Genomic DNA, 21,287 nt, shown 5'->3' on the forward strand with positions numbered 1-21,287 from the left:
ACACACCTAGCCCCTGGGACACGCACCTAGCCAGTAGCCCACTACTGCATTGCTCCATGCACCTGTTTCTCTACATCACAACAGTTTCTGAACCTTGGGTTGGCTCAGAAACAATCCAAGTTCTTTCTGCTGGTGGGGTGGGGAGAACTCAGATAATAGCCAAGTTAATCTGAGATACAGATGAGCAAGGCATCCATGGTTGAACCGTAACTAAACCTAAATACACATAACTAAAATAAACACATATGCTTCCCTCATCTACCTATATCTCCAGCTCTGTCCTTTATCTGTCTTTTTCTGCTGTCACCCCTGTGTCAGGTTTTAGACTGTAAGCTCCTCCAGGCAGGAACCTGGCCTCTTGTGCCTTATAAAGTTCCATCAGTATTGATAGTGTATGGTGAATTTTTATTATTATTATTATTATTATTATTGCTGCTGCTGCTGCTGCTGCATCTGTTAGGGGTGCCTCTGAGCATAGGCAGTGGCAGAGTAGCTCAGATTCTGAAGAGGAACTGCAAGACATGGGGGAGGAGCTTTCTCAGACTCTTGCAGACAGGGAGAGACAGACTCCTCAGGTTTCAATAGTCCAGCTGGATGGAGAGGGCTTCTCTTCACACACCCCTGTGAGAGATAGCAAACAGGGAGAGATGGGGCATGGAGAGCCTGAATTCTTAGACACCAGGTGCAGACACAGGGCCAAGAGAGAGATGGCAGTGGCTGAGCTTAGGTGATCTGCCCGATTGGCCTGGCGGGAACAGCTAAGCATGGAGACCTCATGAGATAGAGGGAGATCCCCCCCGCCTTTAAGTTAGGAAAGCGTGCCCGCCTTTTCTCAAACTGTAGGCAACTTTCAACCTTTTTAGCTTCCCTTTGAACTCCCTGAAGGCATCCCCTTTGTAGACTGTGAGTTACTGACAATTAGCATCTGTATGACCCATTGAAGTAAAAGGACTAAAGAGTCATGGATAGAAGCCTCTCATCTGTGTTTTGATCGGGCTATTGAAGTTCAGCAGGCACAAAAGGGAATCCTGAGAGCATCCCACTTTTCTGCCAAAAGAAGACACCCAAAGTGGCTAACGACAGTAACATTCCAATAAAAATGGAAATACAGTTAAAAAATACAAACAGATTAAAATGCATTAATAAAAAGAAATAACACCCAACAGCTAGAAGCCCCTTCAGTATCAACCCAGCTAAAAGATCTGTTCAAATAAAAATGTCATTACCTGCCAGTGGAAGGGGATGACAGAGAGGGAGCCAGCCTAGCCTCCCTTGCCAGAGCCTGGGAGCGGCCACCGAGAAGGCCCACCTTGTGTCCCCATTAAATGTGCCTCTGACTGTGGAGGGACCTGAGAAAAGGGGCTCCCCTGAAGACTTTAAAACCTGGGCAAGCTCGTGTGGGAGAATCTTTGTAGGTCATAACCAGCACTCTGAATTGTGCCTGGAAACAGACCAGTAGCCAATTAAGCTGTTGTAATGAGGGAGTCACATGCTCCTTGTAACGGGCTCCATGTCAGGAGGCCCTAGCCGGCCTCTTTCAGTCTTCTCCAGTAGCCAACTCCAGACACAGACAAAGGATTCTTTTCAAGGCTTTATTCCTTTTACAACTTAATAACTCTATCACCAGCGACTAAGCTATGAACAGCAGAGTAACCTATGCTCCGGGTTGGAAACAGCTGGTCCCCGTTTGAACGAGAATCACTTGCAGACCCTGAACTTATGGGCTAGGGAGAGTCCCTCCCCTTTTCCCTTGGGTCCTCTGGATGCGACCGTTGCTTGCGCGCCAAACGGGCGCTATGCCTCCTTTCCGCGCCCTCCATAGCTCGTCACTCTTTGCGTCTGCGTCGAGCATCCAGCCAGCCCTCCTCCCACGCTCTTTCACTCCCAGGACCGCTATCTATCTCTGGAATGCCAGCAGGAGGAATCTCTGCCAGCTGCAGGGCCTGGAAGGGAAGAGCATGCTCCTCTCCCACAGACGGCTGTTCCTCCTCAGAATCAGAACTGCTCCGAGGTTCTATGAGCTCAGTGTCCACCCTGACACTCCAGTCAACATTTTGGCTGCAGCATTCTGGACCAGCTGAAGTTTCAAAGGCAGCACCATATGGAGACTTTACGGTAGAGTGCATTAGATACACACACACACACACACACACACACATTACCCAAACTAGGGTATTTACCCATAACTCTTAGGATCACAAAATGGGCATTGCTTAAATACTACGCACCTGATGGACAGGGACCACAGAAATAAGAGCCTGGCGTGTTGTAGCACTGTACTGGAGGACTGAGTGAGCAGGGAGGTTTCGGGAGGGTGCACTCGTCAATATCGCTGCTACAGGCAGGGCTCCCCGGTGGTGACATCCAGCCAGCATCACAGTTACAGGTGTACTTTGGCTGCCAGGTTAAAACAGAGCAGTCATGAAAATGACTGTGAATGCCACACAAGCAGCAGTTCCTTTTGCATCATCGCTCATTTCAAGCCAGACTTGATATCACACAGTGATTTGCCTTTGCAAGATTCCCATTCCAATTATTGTTTGCGTTATTCCCCACCCAGCCACCCACTCCACCCCAGCCAGCTTTCCCCCTCCTTTACTAATGAAGAGTTAATGATCACTAGCAGCAGGAGATATAGTTCACATATTAAGGAAAGGAAACCTGTAATTTACTTCGAATAAGACAGAGAATGATCACCAGTAGTCACGACAGCAACCTAAATATAGTTAAAAGCAGTCAGCCCAGCCTGCTCTTGCATTATAAGTGGAAGAGATGGGTGCAAACATAAAAAGCTGCAAATAAATAAGCTTGTGCTGTTTTCTGTTTGGCAAGCTGGTATTGCTGTAATCTGGAAAAGCTCAGTCAACAAATATCCTTCATTCACAAATGAAAACATATTCAAAGCCATGTATAATTTGCCCCACAATAATTCAAATTCCATAGCAAGGACACCAAAAACGTGATTTTGGATCAGCATACATAACACACAATAAGGGCATTTACCTATATTGGGTGGAACACGTGTAGCCCTCTAGATGCTGTTGGAGTGTAACTGCCATCAGCCCTAGCCGCATAGCCAATGATGAGGTATGTTGGGAGCTGAAGTCCAACAGCATCCAGAGGCCCACTGCTGATCTAGATATTTAATGTTTCCTGAAGCATTACACTCCTTCCAAAGATCAGCATTTGAACAGTTTGGTATTTATCTTTGGTAAGAACAAGGGGAGCAGAAGACAATAACAGAGGGGAACTGGGTCTGTGTACAAAAGCGATACATAATAGAGGTCATGGGAGAGGGACAGGAGCAGGGAGCAAGGGCAAAAGGCTTTGGCCATAGCTGTTGTGTTCCTACATCCTCTCCCATTGCAATCATCACACTCCAGGAAAGAAGGCTTCAGGCTAACACTACTTTATTAGCTAACAACTAGCTTCTTTACAAGTGCAGATTCTAGGAAACTCTCAGACTGCTTAGAACCAGCTAATCCACACATCTATGAATATCAATAGAGGATACAAAGTGGAAGTTAGAGAAGTTGCCAGCAGTCTGGGCATGAACTTCACAGCCAGACTTGCTTCGCAGGGATGCCCCCTCCCTTAGGGTGACTCCCTCCTATGTTGGCTTCCACAAGTGGCAGAGCGTTTGAGCCCTGCCCCTAACTTTTCACTTCGCTTTGTGATAGACCCTAGCATCCCTCAAGTCACGCCCCTCACCCTCCTCCTCCAAAACTGGAGTTCTCATGGTGGAGGAATGGGGGAGCCATTCAGGCAGGGCCATCTGTGTGTCAAGGTCTTGGGAAGAAAGTCTTGCCATATCAGAGATCACTAGGGAGGGTGCCTCCCTCTGTTCTTGCTCTTCCAATTCTGATTCTGAATCTGAGCTGCCAGACATCTCCACATGCTCAGATTCACTTCTGACAACAGCTTTGGACAAATCCCAAACGTGTTTATAGTACAGATCATGGGGCTCAATAATCCCTAACGCCGCTGCTCACAAACTGAATTTGAGCTGCTGTACACTAAAGCCCCAAATCAGGGGTGGCAAACATGTGTCCCTCCAAATGTTTTGGACTACAACACGCATATTCTCTTACTGTTGGCCATGCTGGCTGAGACCGATGGGAGTTGGAGCCCAACATTATCTGGGGGGCAACAATTGCCCCCCCCGTACTAAATGGTATGAGCTGAAGGTGCATCAAAGAGTGCCTTCTCCCTATTTAAGGTTGGACATGTGTCCTACTTTACAGAGAACTATCCTCTGTTAGCAGGGCTGCTCTGTCCAAGTCAGGTTTAACAATAAAGAACCCTAAGAAGGGAAGGCAGCAGGCACCTTGCAGTCGCCCATCAAGAGTTGGACTGAGCAGGCACACAGGTCAGGTGTCACATTCCCCTTGGGCCCCCTCTTTCCTGGTGCACTCACACACACAAATAGAGAGGCTTCAGTCTCATGCCTATCAACAGGTTCATTACAGATGCAAATCCTCGAAGACTCTCAGGCTACAAAGGAATGCCTCCAGGGGATTCGAATGGGAACACTGATGACAGTTGCCTGCAGTCTGAAGTGAGGCTTGCTGGCTAGACTAACTTAAGGAGGGATGTCCCACCCTTCCAGTGATGCTTCCCTACATCGCCTCTCACGTATTGCTAACCGGGTCGACCATCTGAGCTCTCCCCGTGACGTTTCCCTCTTAGCTCTGTGTCGCAGTCTAGCATCTCTTAGGTCACAGCCCCACTCTCCTCCTCCTCCTCTTCCTCCTCCCAGCTTCTCAAAGAGGGGGGCACGGGTGGGGGGGCTTCAGACCCGACCATCTGGGAGTTAGTAACCAGAGAAGCATGCCTACCCATATCTGAACTGGCTTGGGAAAATGCATCCCCCGGTTCTGGCTGTTCCTCTTCTGAATCTGAGCTGCTATCTCCCTGTGCTCAGAATCAATCCTGACAACGGCAACAGGCCACCTGGTCAGAATCTTCCCCACTATGGAGACATGCATTGTATTTCTACTTAAATTATAGCAATTATATCTAAATGTGCATCTACATATATAAATTAGCATATGCAAATTTTATGCAAATCTTCCTTTGCCATCTTTTTGGTGATGCATTTCCTCTTTCAAAATGGTGACTGCTATTTAAGCCTCCTTGAGCATTGAGGTTGCTACATGGGGCCCTGTTGGGGGTCACTTCCCTCCTTGCTGTGATATTGGCATACACTAAAAGCAGGGCCTTTTAAGTCATTGTAGCTCATTTATAGGCCCAGTTCACACGACATGCTGCCCGATTTCCCTAATTACCCTTGCCAGGTTCAGCTTGTTGTTATGTGTGAAACCAGCTAGGGTGGGTCGCTGGGCTGGTTAACAAACCACCCAAAACCCTACAACAGGGCTTGGGTTCTCTGTGGTTTGTTAACCACCACCCCAACCAACACCCCCTCTGGGTTTTAGGGATGGCGGAGAATTCTGCCATGGACTCCAACAGACCACTCACCTCCACCACCCTGCAAAGTTTGCGCCAGCTGGATCCTACCTGCCGCCATCCAGGTCCAGGTCCGTCTGCTCCCTCCGCTGCTGTCTGCTGCCGGTCTGCAGACGCAAATGGCGTCCAGCGTAGCGGACGCCATTTGCGTCCCTGCTCTTTGCTGTGATAGGCTACAAAGAGCAGGGACGCAAATTTGCGTCCGCAGACTGGCAGTGGATAGAAGTCCGGCAGCGGACAGACCAGGCCGGTGGCTCCACAGACTTGCCACAGAGCGAAGCCAGCCAGGGAGAATTCTGGGAGGAGGAACGGATCGGGGGGGCCCTGCGGACCCCCCAGCAGACTTGGGTGAGTGTGGTTCATACACCTCTACTGGGTTTGCATCTAATGACAAGCAAGGATAATTAGGGAAATCAGGCGGCACACACAGGGGTGGTTAATAAGCCAGCATGGCTTATTAACCATCTGCACATGTGTGAACCCAGTCACACACTCCATCCCCTTCCCTCCCATGAAATTTGCAGGGTCTGTTCATTGCTGGTCTTCCAGGTAGTTCAAGAACATTCTCTTTCACTGGGCCTTCGGAGAATAATTTCAATTCTTCACTGTTCCCCACCACCACCCCAGACACACCCTGACCACCTTTTATAAGCATTTAAACAACTGCACAGTTTTAAAGTCTGTGGATGGATAGTGGTCGTTGGGTTGTTTTGGCTTTTTATTGGTTTTATTTATTTATTTTATTTTAAGCTGCCGTGTGAGCCCATCAGGCATCCTGAAGGTTTAAAGACAGAAATGCATAAAAGACACGCTCCAGAGTCTACTGTACAGGAACCAGCAAGGTGTTGCCCTTTCAGAAGACTCCTGTAGTAAACAAAGGCAGAGTAAACAAAGGGGAAATAACAGGAATTTTACAACAGGATATTTTTGAAAGGGCATCACCATGCTAGCTGCTGCTCAGTGGAATCCAGAGTGTGTCCTGTTGTACAAAGGGTAAACAGAGGCAGGATAAACAAAAGAAGGGTAAACAAAGTAGGTAGCAGTTTGTTGTGTGGGGAAAAAAGGGAAAGGTTATAAATATTACAAGGTACTTCAAATGCGAATATCCATTGGATAATAATTTAGTACAAGGAAAACATTGCATTATGAAGAAAATATCCCTGCTAAAGCTTGTAACCGTACAGTGAGTGTTTACAAATCTAGTACAAGGTAGGAAACAGAACTAAATGTGCATGTTTACTCAAGTGAAAACTATTTACAATAATTGTCCCCAATCCAGCTAACATAAGTTGTGACTAAGTCCCACTGAAATCAATGGAACAAGTCAGTCATGATTAACTCATTGTTTTCAATGTGACTTGTAGCACAATCCTATACGTGTCTATTGAGAAGTAAGTCCCACTAAGTTTGATAGGACTTGCTCCCAGTTAACTGTGTAGGATTGCAGCTTCAGTCACTCATTTCAACCCAACTGGGCCAAGCGTTGCCCTTATTTTCGCCATAGTCTACGTAAAGATTTACGTAGACTACAGCGACCAAATAAGGAACGCGAATGGCGGCTCCCTATGGGGGCCGCCATTTGCGTACGCGCTTTTTTTTTTTTTAAGTCACCCGTGATAGGCTACATGACGATTAACGTAGCCTATCACAGCTGACTTTGCAGATCTAGCCGTGATAGGCTACGTAAATCATCACGTAGCCTATCACGGGGGCGTGTTGTTGTTTTTTTAACTTTTTATTTCGTGGCCGGGCAAGGTGAGGCGCCTCCTCCCCGGCCTGAATTTCGGCCGGGCGAGGCGGAAAGCCTCCCCCCCGGCCTGAATTTCGGCCAGGCGAGGAGGGAAGCCTCCCCCCCCGGCCTGAACTTCGGGGGGAGCAGCGAAGTGCCTCCCCCCCACCGCGAAGCAAGCTGCGAGACCAGGTAAGTGACTTTCATGCACCCCTAGCCATTGTCCATATTGTGAAGTGCTTCTTGCTCACCTGATTGGGCTGTTCTCTGTTCCCATCGATACAGAGGCCATGTTTACAAAGAGCCTGAGAGCCCCCTTGGCAGTCATCAAATTTTGATTCACAGTGGTGTCCGTAGGTTTCAGGCGTACAGGTGCAGCTATTGGAGAAAGAACGAAGTAATGTTGTAATGTCTGTTCATTTGTCCAAAATCTGTCCTTGATCCACCAATTAACCAATTTCATACTATGTGTTATTAATATTATGTATTAATTCATACACACACACACACACACACACACACACTGATTTTATTACCTGATGTATATCCAAGGGTTGTTTATAAGACTTCTTATAAAACCAACTCAATTAAAGGATAAACAAAGTAGGTATCATCCAGTCCTGTCCATTGCACACAAAACAGGTAAACAACCTGGTGCCTTCCAGATATTTTGGACTACAACTCCCATAAGCCCATGGTCAGGGATCATGGGAGTTGTAGGCCAAAGCATCTGGAGGAACCAAGATGCCTACCCCTTATGTAGTGAATATAGTGTGGTGATTGTGCAGCAGAAGTAAAGTAGGAGCTGCTGTTCCATTTCTTGGGTGGAGGGCAGTGAATAGCAGGTACGGTACTGTTGCCCAGGCAACGGTAGAAGGCCTGGCCAGTCCAGACATTTCAGACTGCCTGCCAATAGAAAACAGCAATGCTGCACACCCCTATCCTCTTCTGCACATGAAAAGAGCTCTGAGGCTTGGCGACATACAGCCCCAGAGAACTGACCAAGCTTGAGTCCAATATTCCTAGATCAAGTCACTGACATACAGGCCCTGCTCATTAGCCCAAGATCAGTAAGGCTGGCAGCCACTAGAGAGAGGGCCATCTCAGTGGTGGCCCCTACCCTATGGAATTCTCTCGCAAAAGATGTATGGCTGGCCCCATCTGTGTTTGCTTTTTAAAGGGTTTCAAAAACTCCCTGGTCTTTAACTGGATTTTTTTTTATGGTATTTGCTGCTGATAGCTATTTTGAAATGGTATTTTATTGTAACTGGTTTTATTTAAAGTTGTTACCATTTATTATGATTTCATCAATATGTTTGCTGAATTCTATTGTTCTTATGCTGTAAGCTACCTTGGGAAGACTGTCTTGAAAAATGGCTAAGAAAAGGCATCTCTCTCTCTCTCTCTCTGTGCGTGTGTGTGGCTATATAGATAACATTAAAAAGAGCTTGCAGATCTCCTCTCTCTCTCTCTCTCTCTCTCTGGAAGATTTTTTGCTATAACTGTATATTCACATAGATCTGTTTCGATAGAAGCCAGAAAACTAGATTATTAACTTTTCTGAGCATTCCACATTCCATTAGCTAGTTGACTTGATACATTAAATGCATGCTAACTTGGGTTGCCGAGTGCTGCCTCCGGTGAAGTGGTACTGATTAACTCAGATTTCAAAGCTGCAGTGCTTGACTAACTCCCTGCCTCCACTGTAATAAAAGAATGGCTTGTCTTTTAACAGACTGTTGATTTCAGACAGTGGGAGTTATTTCCTAGTAAATGTGTTCAAAATTAATCTCTGTAAGCATACAGCTTCTCTCAGCTTCCAGCCTCCCACCATTCAGTCTGGGGCAGATTAAACAAAGCAAAATTACCCAGTTCAAAAAAGGGACATTTGGTTGGCACTTTGTCCACAGGGCCCAAATGACTAGTCAAGCAGATTTCAGAACATCAAGTCCTGCACTGATAGAACCCCCTTAACAGGAATAAAATTCTATTGTATTTTGTTTGTTTTAAGAACATGTTAATTTATTGCTACTTTCAAGCTGCAGACGTCAAGGCTTTTGAGAGCAGGACATTCAACAAGACCAGTTCCATTGCATCTGGACAATGAATGGATGAATGAAAGATTGGTTGACAAAAGTTTTCCATTCTTCATAGTTACATTTTTTTTTAAAAAAAATATTACTTTGAAATGAAACATGACACTCTTAAAACAATTCCGGGTAGAAATCAGGGATAACATTTTCTTAACTGGAGTGTTGTATTATTTGGTATTACTGATCATTCCTATAGTATTTTCTTCTGTGGACAAAAGTAGCAGAAATGCTGGAGGATTTAGTTTGGTCTGCATTTTTAAGTCAGCCAACATGATTCAAATTTCCTGGATGAATATGTGGATTGGAACACCATTATCCTTCAGTTTCATGTCTCTTTGAATTTTACAATACAGTTTTCAGCTCAAAATATATATATAACAAAATGCATATAAGAATGCATATTTTTGGTTAAAATGAATACAAAAATAAGTATTTGGGGGTAAAATGCATACCAAAATGCAGATTTTGTAGAAAATATCTTAAAGGATAATGCAAAAATTTTTGTGGAGGTTTTGTTTTGTTTTTAACAAAAGGGGATCAATGCAGAAATGGCACAAAACTGACCTATGAATGAAGACATGCGAAATATACCAGGCTGAAAAGAGACTGATCGGTCCATTCCTATGAAGTAGTGTAAAATTATCACACTTATTTTCAGAAAATACATTTCCATGGTTTTTCCAATACTGTGAACAGAATGGCCATCTGTCAGGGATACTGCAATGTATCCTGCATTGTAGATGCTGCATTGAGCAGGGGGTTAGACTAGATGACCTCCAAGATACCTTTCAACTTTATGATTCTATGATCCCTTATTTGTAAATCCCTGGAATCTGTAGATCATAGGACTCTTGGCATGCAAAGCAGTTGCTTTTCCACCGTGCTATGGCCCCTCGGTAAAGTTCAGGCTACAATAGATTTGTTATTCTTTGAGGAGCTACAGTCTCTTAATTGCTTTTGCTACATGCTACATCAGGGGTGGGCAACTTGTGGTCCTCCAGATTTTTGGCCTACAACTCCCATGATCCCTTATCATTGGCTATGCTGGCTACGGCTGATGGGAGTTGTAAGGCAAAATATCTGGAGGGCCACAAGTTGCCCATCCCTGTGCTACATCATTAGCCTTCTGGTCTTGCTCACCATGACAGACATATTAACTCAGGTTTTTTGGTTTGTTTTAAGAGTTTTTGTATCTTCACTTAGTTGCCTTGAATGGTCCTCTATGTACTGTAATACACTGTATGCAAAAACAATAAACTTGACTTTAGGGTGAGATCAAAGGTCCATCTAGTTCCATGTTCTGTTTCCAACAGCAGGAAACCAGATGCCCAGGGCCAGCCCTACTATTAGGCAGAGTGAATCAGCTGCCTCAGACAGCAGCAGTCATGGACAGGGAGAAGCAGCAAGATGTTGGAGGTCAGAGCTGTGTGTGACACTGCCTTCAGGTGCACTGGAGGGCACTGTCCCATTGCTAGTGTTGAAATAAGATTCAGCTCCTGTTCTGGTTGGCTTCTGTACATGGAATGGGGAAGTGGCAGCTTATCCTGCAGATGCTCCATGCAAGCTGGGTGTGAAAGTGAGGCCATGGCCATTCTTGGTTCCCAACAGCTTTCAATCACAGTATAATACCTCTGAACATGGAGGGTTCTATTTATCTATCGTACATAATACCTATTGCTAGACCATGAGTACCATGTCCATTTCTGGGCTTTAAGGAGGATGTAGACACATTGGAATGGGTCCAGAGGAGGGCAACGGAGATGGTCAAGCGGGATGGAAAACAAGTCCTATAAGGAAAGGTTGAAGGAACTGGGTATGTTTAGCCCAGAGAGGAGAAGAATGAGAGGAGGTATGATCACATTTTTTTCAAAGATCTGAAGGGCTGTCACATAGAAGACAGCAAATACTTTTTCTCTGCTGCCCTACCAGGCAGGACTAGGTTTAGTGGGCTTAAGTCACAGGAGGGTATATTTCAGCTGAACTTTAGGAGAAACATCTGGATTGTAAGAGCAGTTCAGGAATGGAGCCAATTACTACCTAGAGGGCTGGTGGGCTCTCCCTCACTGAAGCCTTCGAGCAGAGGCTGGACAACCATCGGTTGGGTATGCTGTAGCTCTGGATTTCCTGCATTGAACAGGGGGAAAGATGGCCTGCAAGACCCCCTCCAACTCTCTAATTCTATTATTCTAATCCTTTTAATATTTGTTTTAAACAAAATAGCTCTCAGGAAAGTACTGAGAGGCACTCAGTTACTGAGAAAAGTACCTCTGGAGCATATTGTGGTGGCTGAGAAGAATTAACATTGCCCTGAATTAATTTGCGTAAAAGTTTGCAGGCAATGACAAAGCATTCCAACCCAGGAAGCCTGCCAACCCAATATATGCAGAGGGGAGAGGGTTTTTTGTTGGTATTATTCCAAAGACAATAACCAAATAGCTCTGCAGAGAACTCTGGCATGTGGTCCCATCTCACTGGGAATGCTTTGTCAGGAAATTAGGTTTCTACCAGCTAGCCACTTGTTAATGAAACAAGAAGCAGCACTTTCAAACAAGATCTCTCACTGACTCACTCGGAGCCGGGAGAGGTATCGGAAAAGGAACCAGTCGAGTGCTTCTCAGTGAAATAGTGATGGAGGAGACTGGCAAGCTAGAGAGGAGAGACTTTGGCCTGGCTTGTACATGTACGTTGCTGGTGATCTCTTTGGGGGACCAGTGATGGAGGACCTGGCATGAATCCTTCCTCTTCCCCATAAATATAATGTGACATCAGACAGGTGCTCCACATAGAGCAGGGATGTAGAACATCAGGCCTGAGGGCTAAATTCCACCCACCTGGGGTCCCAATCTGGCTCTCCAGGGTTACCCAGATGGTCACAGCCCCTCACACCCCCTTCCCTAGGACCCACCCCCTTTCCCCTGACCACTGACCATTTGGGAGTTTTCCAGCTTTTGTGTAGCTTCACCACCATCACCACCACCATTCTTAAAGGGTGGAATGCATCTCCTAAGATTTAGTCACTGGAAGGAAGAGCTTTCCGGTACAATACGCTGGTCATTTTTTTCTGTTTTTGGCCCTATCCCTTTTGCTCTTGGCCCCACCCACCATTAGAAGGTGGCCCCTTCTCTGAAAGCGAATTCAGCCCTTGGGCTGAAAGAGGCTCAACCCCCCTGACATGGAGGGATGATTTATGCAGTTCTTCTCCCTCCCACACAGCCCCCCAAAAGTGGGAGAAAGATTGCATGAATCTTGTGAGGGGTGGCTCCAGTGGAGGCTGGTGGCTCCAATGTCAGTGGGGTGGTAAATCTGCTCTGGGTTTCAGACAGAACTAGTCAGAACACTAAAGGAGCTATCTGGGGTGCTTCCTTTAGAGTTCTGACTGAAACCCTGAGTGGATTTAGCGCCCCATTGACATCAGGACCACCAGCCTCCACAGGATGGCTCCACCTGTGAAGCGGCCCTGGGCAAAGCATCCTCGGGTGGGCCCCCTCCCCTCCTCTGTTAGTCAGCCCTGGCATGCTTACCTGGCTTGGTTGCTGAGTCTAGCCACACTTTTAATTCCCCAGAATGCCGCACAGTGATGCTATATCAGGGGCATTGTGGTACATTAAGAGGATACTTAGAACAAACCACCTGGTAATGCTTGGAGTGCTGGGAGAGTAAAATAAATTAAGGTGAGGTGGGCGGGGCAAGATTAACAGTGGACCTTGTTAAGGTGCTGGGGCCCTGGCAGCTGCCCAGAGTTGCCATGTGATGACGCTAGCTCTGAATACAGTTTAATGTGTTTGAGGACTGGCCTCTGCTTGAAGAGCTGCCCACACACACTGTGTTTTTTGTGAGGTGAAAGGCACATGCCTATTCCTCCACCACTTCAAGGAGATCACCGCTCCTGTAAGAGTATAAACTCAAGCAAAGGTGGTCAAGTTATACCTTTCTGAACCAATAAGACTATGCATGGCACAACCATGCCATACCATGGAGGGGCACAGAAGGATGGTCTGCCTTCCATCTATCCTGGCCCTTTCATAGGGCGGCCAGTTATACATGGCCCTAAAAAGAGGGCAAAAGAAGACACAGGGTTGCCCAAAAATGGCATGTGCCAATTGGTATGTATAGATCCAAATTTAGAAATAATTACCACAATTTAAATGGAATTACAGTACATCTCGCTATAGTGGGGAAAACCTGGTGACCTGTGTGCCTGCTCAGTCTGCTGACCAGGTGTTAGCTGCTGATGAGCAACTTCAAGGCCCATCTCTTCCCTTTTATGGTTTCTTATGGAACTTTATCTTTAAACTTGGCTTGGACCAGATAGCCCTTCAAGCAGAGGATGTCTTCAAATATAGGATTGTCCTTTGTGACGTAGGCCACTCGGCCACCCTACCCTTTCACCAGCACTAGTAGCATAGGGCTGGATTCTCTGCTCTTCTCCTGACGCCCGGAGGAACATTGGCTCAGGCTGTACATGCAGAATGCTGTCATACACAAACACATTCTTTACTTTTTTAAGCAGAATGTTAGTAGCACTTGGCAATGCTATGATGTCCATGCAAGGACATTAGGAGTTACCTGTAACTACCCATGTAGTTTACACATGTAGCTCCATTCTGGCAGCCTAGAGGTGTCCCGCTGTAAATCTGGCATTCATTAACATCGGCAGAACAGAACGGTCCCTGAGAGGAGAGAGAAATACAGGTTATTTTCCAAGTAAAACAGGAACACAATGGGGTCTGCAGAGCCACGGCGAGTATATAGGATTTCAAAAGTTATACAGCATCTCGCTTGCTCACAGCAATGCTTCCTTTAGTAAACACTCACACAGAACTCAAATTGTTCCACTCTCCCTTGCTTGTACATGGATGTATAGCATGTTTTCACTTAATTTAAAGCATGGGGCCATGATAGTGGAAGCAGGGAGCTCTTTGGGGAGTGAAATTGGGCACTGTTAAGCCCTCAAGCTACTGAGACCAGATATGCAAAGACGCACATCTTCTGCTAAAGGAATTATTATACAGGGATCAGTGGAAGCTGGTGGCTCTGATGTCCGTGGGGCGGTGAATCCGCTCCAGGTTTCAGTCAGAACCAGTCAGAACTCTAAAGGAGGTATCCAAGGTGTGAAGCTCCTTTAGAGTTCTGACTCGTTCTGACTGAAACCAGGAGTGGATTCATCACCCCACTGACATTGGAGCCACCAGCCTCCACTGACAGGGATCCCTCTGTGTGCCCCCTTAAACGCCAGACTTACTACTAATGTGTGAGGGTGAGACAAGTGTAGCCTCTGCCTGAAATCCTGGAGATCTGCTTCCAGTCAGTGTAGACAGTACTGGCTTAGACAGACCTACTATCCATTGGCAGATAGACCAATAGCTCTATTGGCAGCTTTATAGGTTCATATGCAAGTACAGTAATCATTCGAGAGGTATATATGCTAGCTCATGCAAGCACATATACCTGATTATGAGGTAGATGTGTTTGTTCCAGAAGGAGGAGATATCTTGATTTTAAAACGTCTAGATTCTGTATCTATGAAGTGTTCCTCTTTGGGGGAGGGTGGGCCCTTGGAAGGAGGCATGAAGTGGGAGGGAGAGGGAAGGGAGTACATTAAGTCTTCCTCCCCATCAACTGAGGTTCAGCCACCGCTGCCTCCTCCCACCCCAAAAGGAAGACGTAAGACAACCCTAGAGTAAAAGATGGGGTAAGGCAACAAAATTCCAGAGAGGATAAAGAGAGCCTTTCCCTGCTGAGCACTGAAAGAGGTTCCCTTTCTCAGTGCTCAGCAAGCAAAAGCTTTGATCTCCTATCAGCTGCTGGTCAGAGATAAGTGTTTTTCCCTGCTGGGAAAGGAGGCAGGGCCTGGGGGGAAAGTGGGGGCCTGCTGGGTGATTCAGTCCTGCTTACTTCTGAGTTTGTCCTGCAAAGGTTTGCCCTGCTTATGCGTGAGTAGACATACTGCTCCTGCTTACTTCTAAGTAGACATGCAGAGGCTTGGTGTTTAGGATGCTATTTGAACATGATGCTGGGTGATTCAGTCCTGCTTACTTAAAATAAGTAAGAATCACATTTTGGTTTTGCCCACTCTGCCTTTGGCCCTGCCCACTTCACTTTTGGCCTCACCCACAGGTCGAATGTGGCCTCTGAGAGCTTTCCCAGATTGGGATTCGAGCCTTGGACTGAAAAAGCGTTCCCAAGCCTGGGATGCATGTTTGAATGTTCTTCCATGAAAAAGAGTCTCCAGCTATAGAAACCTGGCACATTAGGGAGATGGCCAGACCGTTCCTTCTCCTTGACATGGTAATTTGCTAGTTCACAAACGTGTGTTCCCCTACACTCTTAAGTGTAGCTACAGTAGTATAGCTGAAAATACATGGTGCAGATGGCCAAGATATTTTGCTGCCTGAGGTGAAGGACAAGATGGCACCCCCTTCCATGTACAGAAGCTGACTAGACTGGCAGTTGAATCTTACTTCAACCCTAGTGACAAGACAGTTTCCTCCATTACACCTGAGGGCAGCTGCTAGCTTAGGGGCACAGTGCGGGCCATGTAGTGCAAATAGCTCTGCCCTCCAATATCTCACCACCACTGTCTGTCCCCCACCCAACACTGACCACTTGAGGCAGTAGCCTCACTCTGCCTAATGATAGGGCCACCCCTGATGCAGCATATCTCTTGTACCACATTCTTCTGTTGCATACATAGATAAGCTCTAAATTGGTTATTTTGAAAGATGCATTGATTCCGCTGGTATAAGCCATGGTGCCAGGATCTTCTCCTTTCTAGACAGAAGTGCTAGTTGAGATTGCACTTTAGATATTGCATACATTGAATGATGCTAAATGGCTACGTTACCTGCCAGTTGTTGGGGCACAGACAAAAGAAAGCATCTAGCAAATTGATGCAGGTTCCAGAATTCTGGCAGGGATTGCTGTTACAGGCTTTTCTCAAGAAGGTCTGGATTAAAACAAAGGCAAAAATAAACCCATTCTGTTAGCATTGCCATGGGCTTTCTTCAGTAACCTTCAAAGTTATGTTAAGGACTTGGATTTATTTGGGTGCTAGGTAACAGCAACTCGGAGAATAAACCTAGGAGTGTGCGATGGAAGTTCTATTGCTCTATCAATAGAAACCATATTTCTCAAAAGGAATAAATATTTAATTTTATCTGCACTATCTTCAACCCATCATCATCACCTTCTTTCTGAAGACACAATTCATGCATAGCCCACGACTGAATGCATTTTGTCTTCCTGCACAAGATCTGTGTGATTTAAAATGCATAATGTTTTGCCTTGTTCCATAAAATTATTCACCTGCTCAAGGCTTTGAAGTCTGCCTTCAATATTCACTATCTGCAACAGAAATAGACAAACATTTAGGAATTGGAATGGCAGATATGCATCATATGTCTTTAAGCACATTGCACAGACTAAGAAGGAAGAATGGACTGTCAAACAGAAAATATTTTCAGTATCATTGTGTGTTTGCCCCTGCCATGAGTGGTGAGAAATTCCAGGAGCAAGACAACTGCAGGCTTATTTCCTTTTGATGACAGCACACTGGAGATTTATGACATCTTTGTAAGATTTGCTTTATGTACAAATACGCAAGCAGAGCATGTGGCAGTGAAACAGCACCTACAAGACAGCAGATTTACCGCCCCACATCAGATCCCTACAGAAGCCCTGTACCTTAAGATGCTGTCAGTAAACTCAAAGATCTCTGTACTTCTGTTTCTTTTCCAAGCCACTGATTTTCACACCATACAACTTTCCCATCCCCTGAGCTGGGGAAGTATCACCTTTTCCGACCTATGATGGTTAACCTATGAAGGGCTGCCTTCTCCCATACGAAGCTGCCCAGGTTTTTAGATCTTCATGGGAGGCCCTTCTCTTGATACCACTACCACCAGAGACACATGGTGGAGACATGAGAGATGGCCTTTTCAGTGACTGCCCCCAGGTGCTGGAAATCCCTCCCAAGGGAGGTTAGGTTGGTTACCTCTCTGCTGTCCTTCCACTGGCAGGAAAATACGTTTTTATTCAGGCAGGCCTTTGGAATGTAAGCTGGACTATTGTTGTAGGGGGGTTGAATGGGTTGGTGCTGTTTATTTCTTTTACTGTTGTGCTTTTAATTGTAATTTAAATTTATGTGTTTTTATGTTATGGTTTAATCAAGATTTTGTTTTTAATCTGGATTTTATTGTTCACCACCTTGAGCTCTATTTTTTGGCGGAAAAGCGGGATGCAGATTAAGTAAATAAATAAATGTTGGAGGGAGCAATCCTATGGCCGCTAGACAGTGGCTAGATGGCCGTAGGATACGCTGTTTCCCAGAAAACGGACCTCCCCCACATCCACGCTGCCTCACAGGCATCGTGGAGAAGCCCTATGCTCCATGCTCAGAAGAGGAGTGCGGAGCAGCTGAAAAAGGGCGGGGCTGGGGGCGTTCTGGGGCTGGGAGAGCGGATCTGCCTGTATGACACATCCTATGTGTCGTACAGCAGCCTCCTCTCCATTCGCCCCCCCCCCCCCGGCTAAAGAGCTGAAAACGGCTGTCTAGCAGAAAAAGCAGGGCAGGAGAGGTGCGGAGGGCACTACTCGCCCCTGTTTCTCCTGCCTTGCTTTGGATAGGCAGTCGCCTCCGAGTTCGGAGGCGGCCACCTATCTAGATAGGATTGTGCCCTTATTTTATTTAATTATTTCTAGGCCACGTGCAAGGCAGAAATAATGAAGCACTTTCAAAACACTCAAGTCATATCCAGATATGAGTGGACCAGGTCTCTTCCTCTACAGGTAGAGTACACTGTTCCACAAGGTGACATCTCAAAGATCTTTCTGCACTTCTGTTTCTTTCTCTTCTAAACTGATGGGGGAAAAGGGCAGCCCCTAATTCAGTGCAAAGAGGAAGGAGAGTGATCTGACCATGGAGGAAGAGACCCTGTCTCTTCCTCCAGAGGTAGATCACTCTGTTTACTCTCTGCACAGAGGAATGGGAAGTCCCTTTATCCAGAGAGAGGCATATGTTTGAATTGTGTGTCTGTGTATCAATGGTGGGTGTACAAGAGAGAGAGAGAGAGAGAGAGAGAGAGAGAATAGCAGTGGCCCTGCCCACTGTTAGCATGCGGACCCAACATGCTTCTGGGGTGCCAATGCAGCCCTTTGGGCAAAAAAAAGGGTTCCCCTCCTCTGGTGTGTAGGTTTGTACCATCAGTCCCCCAACACAATATCCTTGGCATCCAGATATAACCCTTGGCTCATGCTTTAGGCAAACTGTGATTAATATTCTCCTTCTTAAGTACTTATTTGCCGGAGCAGCAATTTTTAAAAAAATCTCTATCAGGAGTATATCAGTTTCAGTGCAAAGCATTACAGTTCAAGCAGCTTGTTGATCTGCAATCTTTCCATAATATCCAAAAGGCCTTGTGAGCCTACAATAACTGTTCAGAAGAATTAGATTAAACTGGGGTGGGGAGAGTGGGCAAGAAGGATTTATTGTAAAAGCTGATTCACACAAATTGCTTTGGATACTTCAGCCCTGTTTCAAAATGGACAAGATGCAGGGGAACATAAAATTATTATCTGTATTTGCTTTTTTCATGATCCCATTCCTAGATTTCCAATATGACACCCCATTGTTCTAGCTATGGCACGTGTCCTAAATTGTTGTTGTTTTTCAGTCGTTAAGTCGTGTCCGACTCTTCGTGACCCCATGGACCATAGCACGCCAGGCCTTCCTGTCCTGCACTATCTCCCAGAGTGTGCTCAAGTCCATATTCATTGCATCGGTGATGCTATCTAGCCATCTCATCCTCTGCCATCCCCTCCTCCTTTTGCCTTCAATCTTTCCCAGCATCAGGGTCTTTTCCAGTGAGTGTGTCCTAAATTAGTGGCTGGTAAAAGAAACCTGACTTTTCTTCACTGGGTCTTGTTTGTGTAGATTTCACATAGTATACAATGTATCTGGTCAGACTGGCAAACTCTTAAATTTGCCTCTGAATAAGCTCTTAGTCTATGAAATATTTTCCCAAGGCAGATTGCTGTCAAGAATTAATAGACCATTGACAGTTTATTGACAGTCAAATGCTTTTGATTACAAGCCTAGCAAGATCCAACGATCTAATTTAATATTATACATTTCTAGTTCTACCATCAATGCCAGAGGTTCAGATGTTAAGGATTAAACTATGCATTTTATAAGCTACACATTTTATATTTTTATATTTCTGAAGATTTTTTAAATTTACATAATGTTTTCCCAAAAAAATACAATTTAAGTTGACTACAGATGCTGACTCTCACAAAACAATTAAAGTTGCTTAAAGAAGAAAGAAAACTGACATGTGCATTGATTCCTAGGAAAACAGTATGAAAGCTCTTTATTATTTATTATTTTAATAATAAAGCAAATTATTAATCCAAGAATAATTATGATGCAGCAAAGCAAACATACTGAGTAGCAAGATTAGGGGCAGCCCAACACACAGGGATGTGCAGATAGCGTAAAATCCGGTCCACCTGTGTTTCGCAGGGTGTCAGGTACCTTTTGTTCTGTCATCTGCCCATTGGCAGAATTGGATTTTTAAAACGTTTCTGAATTTGCACAAATTCACATGTGCAAAAATGTGCAAATCCCCACAAAATGCGCAAATCGCCCCTTGCATATTTTCACACTGTAGCCTATGGGGAAAATATGCATTTTCAGCCTTTAAACTTTTTTGCGTATTTTTCTATGACAAAATTTGCACAAAATTCCTGAAGGTTAGACAACCAGTCTGCAAGTCCGCTGAATCTGCCTGGCAGGGGAAAAGCCAGTCCGCTGTGGATCCATGGAATGGATTTTCATGAAAATCTGAACTCACTTGGTTTCGTTGCGGATTTCTCTGACATCCCTACCAAGACATTTTGCTGATGGAGATAAAAGACAATATGTCCACCCCTGTTCCACATACAGAAGCTGACCAGACTGGCAACTGAAGCTGATTTCAACACTGTCAATGGGAGAGTGTCCTCCGCTGCACCTGAAGATGGTAGGCTCGCTTAGGAGGTGCAGAGCAGGCTGTGCGGCACAGACAGCCCTGTCCTTCCACACTTCACCACCACTCTTCACTATCCAGCATTCTCCTGAGGTGGCCGTCTTATTCTACCTAATGGTAGGGCCGGCCCAAAGTGAGGTGAATCCTTAAAATTAGAGATGCTACTGATATAAGAATTAATAAGCATATACAGCATTCTATATTCCAGGGTCTGTAAGTCATCCAGCAAGATTTCTGGCACACTTAAATGGGTTCCAGAAAAGTAAGAAAGCCCTCAGTTTACAGTGATAACTCGACACAATGGTTAAGTTGATTGCTTTACCACAGAATTCCTGCATTATCTATCATTAATTTTTGCCCTAGACTCCTGGGGTAAAATCCAACATAAGTCATACTTAGGGTAGAACCCACTGAAATTAAGGAGATTTAAGCTAGTCATGACTAACTTGAGTCCCATTCATTGCAATGGATCTACTCTACTTGGATTTTACTCCTAATGAACAGTGCTGGCCCAAGATATTTTGCTGCCTAAAGCAGAGGCCAAATGGTGCATTCAGCCCTCACCCCCCACCCCACTCCCAACTAGTCTAGGGTAGGGATACGCAAATCAGCAAACTTGAATTCATTGAGGACCCTTCAAATTCCACCTTGAAGAAAGTTCCAACTTGTTTCTGTATCAGATTATGAGCTCTGCTTTTTCATTATGAACAAAAATTAATGTGTATTTCTCTGTGCATTTCCCCAAATCAGTGGACTGCATTTTTTAAATGTATGCATTTTCCTCCCATTTTTCTCCTAAAATGTATTTGTGCAAATTTTTCTAAAGTATGCATTTTTTTAATGATCCTTTTTGTTCCGCAAAATCGCATTGCAAGCTAGGAAATGCGTGGATAGATGATGTTCAAGTCTGAGTTCTGTTCTGGAAGGTGCAAACTGGGTAAATTCTGGTCAAAAACAAATTGAAACACA

The 21,287-nt window shown here is 45.3% G+C and overlaps 1 protein-coding gene across 2 annotated transcripts in view; it reads right to left on the reverse strand.

Annotated features, from left to right (window-relative positions):
• CUBN (cubilin) overlaps positions 1 to 21,287 on the reverse strand; it is a 260,102-nt gene that overhangs the window by 231,995 nt on the left and 6,820 nt on the right. For both annotated transcript variants that reach the window (XM_084860471.1, XM_084860472.1), the window contains exons 4-8: positions 16,597 to 16,635; positions 16,136 to 16,237; positions 13,858 to 13,961; positions 7,450 to 7,576; positions 2,229 to 2,397 (exon numbers count right to left, since the gene is read on the reverse strand). In XM_084860471.1, the coding sequence (XP_084716597.1) occupies positions 2,229 to 2,397; positions 7,450 to 7,576; positions 13,858 to 13,961; positions 16,136 to 16,237; positions 16,597 to 16,635 (541 nt within the window). The remainder of the gene's footprint in view (positions 1 to 2,228; positions 2,398 to 7,449; positions 7,577 to 13,857; positions 13,962 to 16,135; positions 16,238 to 16,596; positions 16,636 to 21,287) is intronic.

The sequence above is a fragment of the Heloderma suspectum genome, chromosome 5 (genome assembly GCF_057233095.1).
Source record: "Heloderma suspectum isolate Gila_16-S chromosome 5, 16-S_ref, whole genome shotgun sequence".
NCBI lineage: Eukaryota > Metazoa > Chordata > Lepidosauria > Squamata > Helodermatidae > Heloderma > Heloderma suspectum.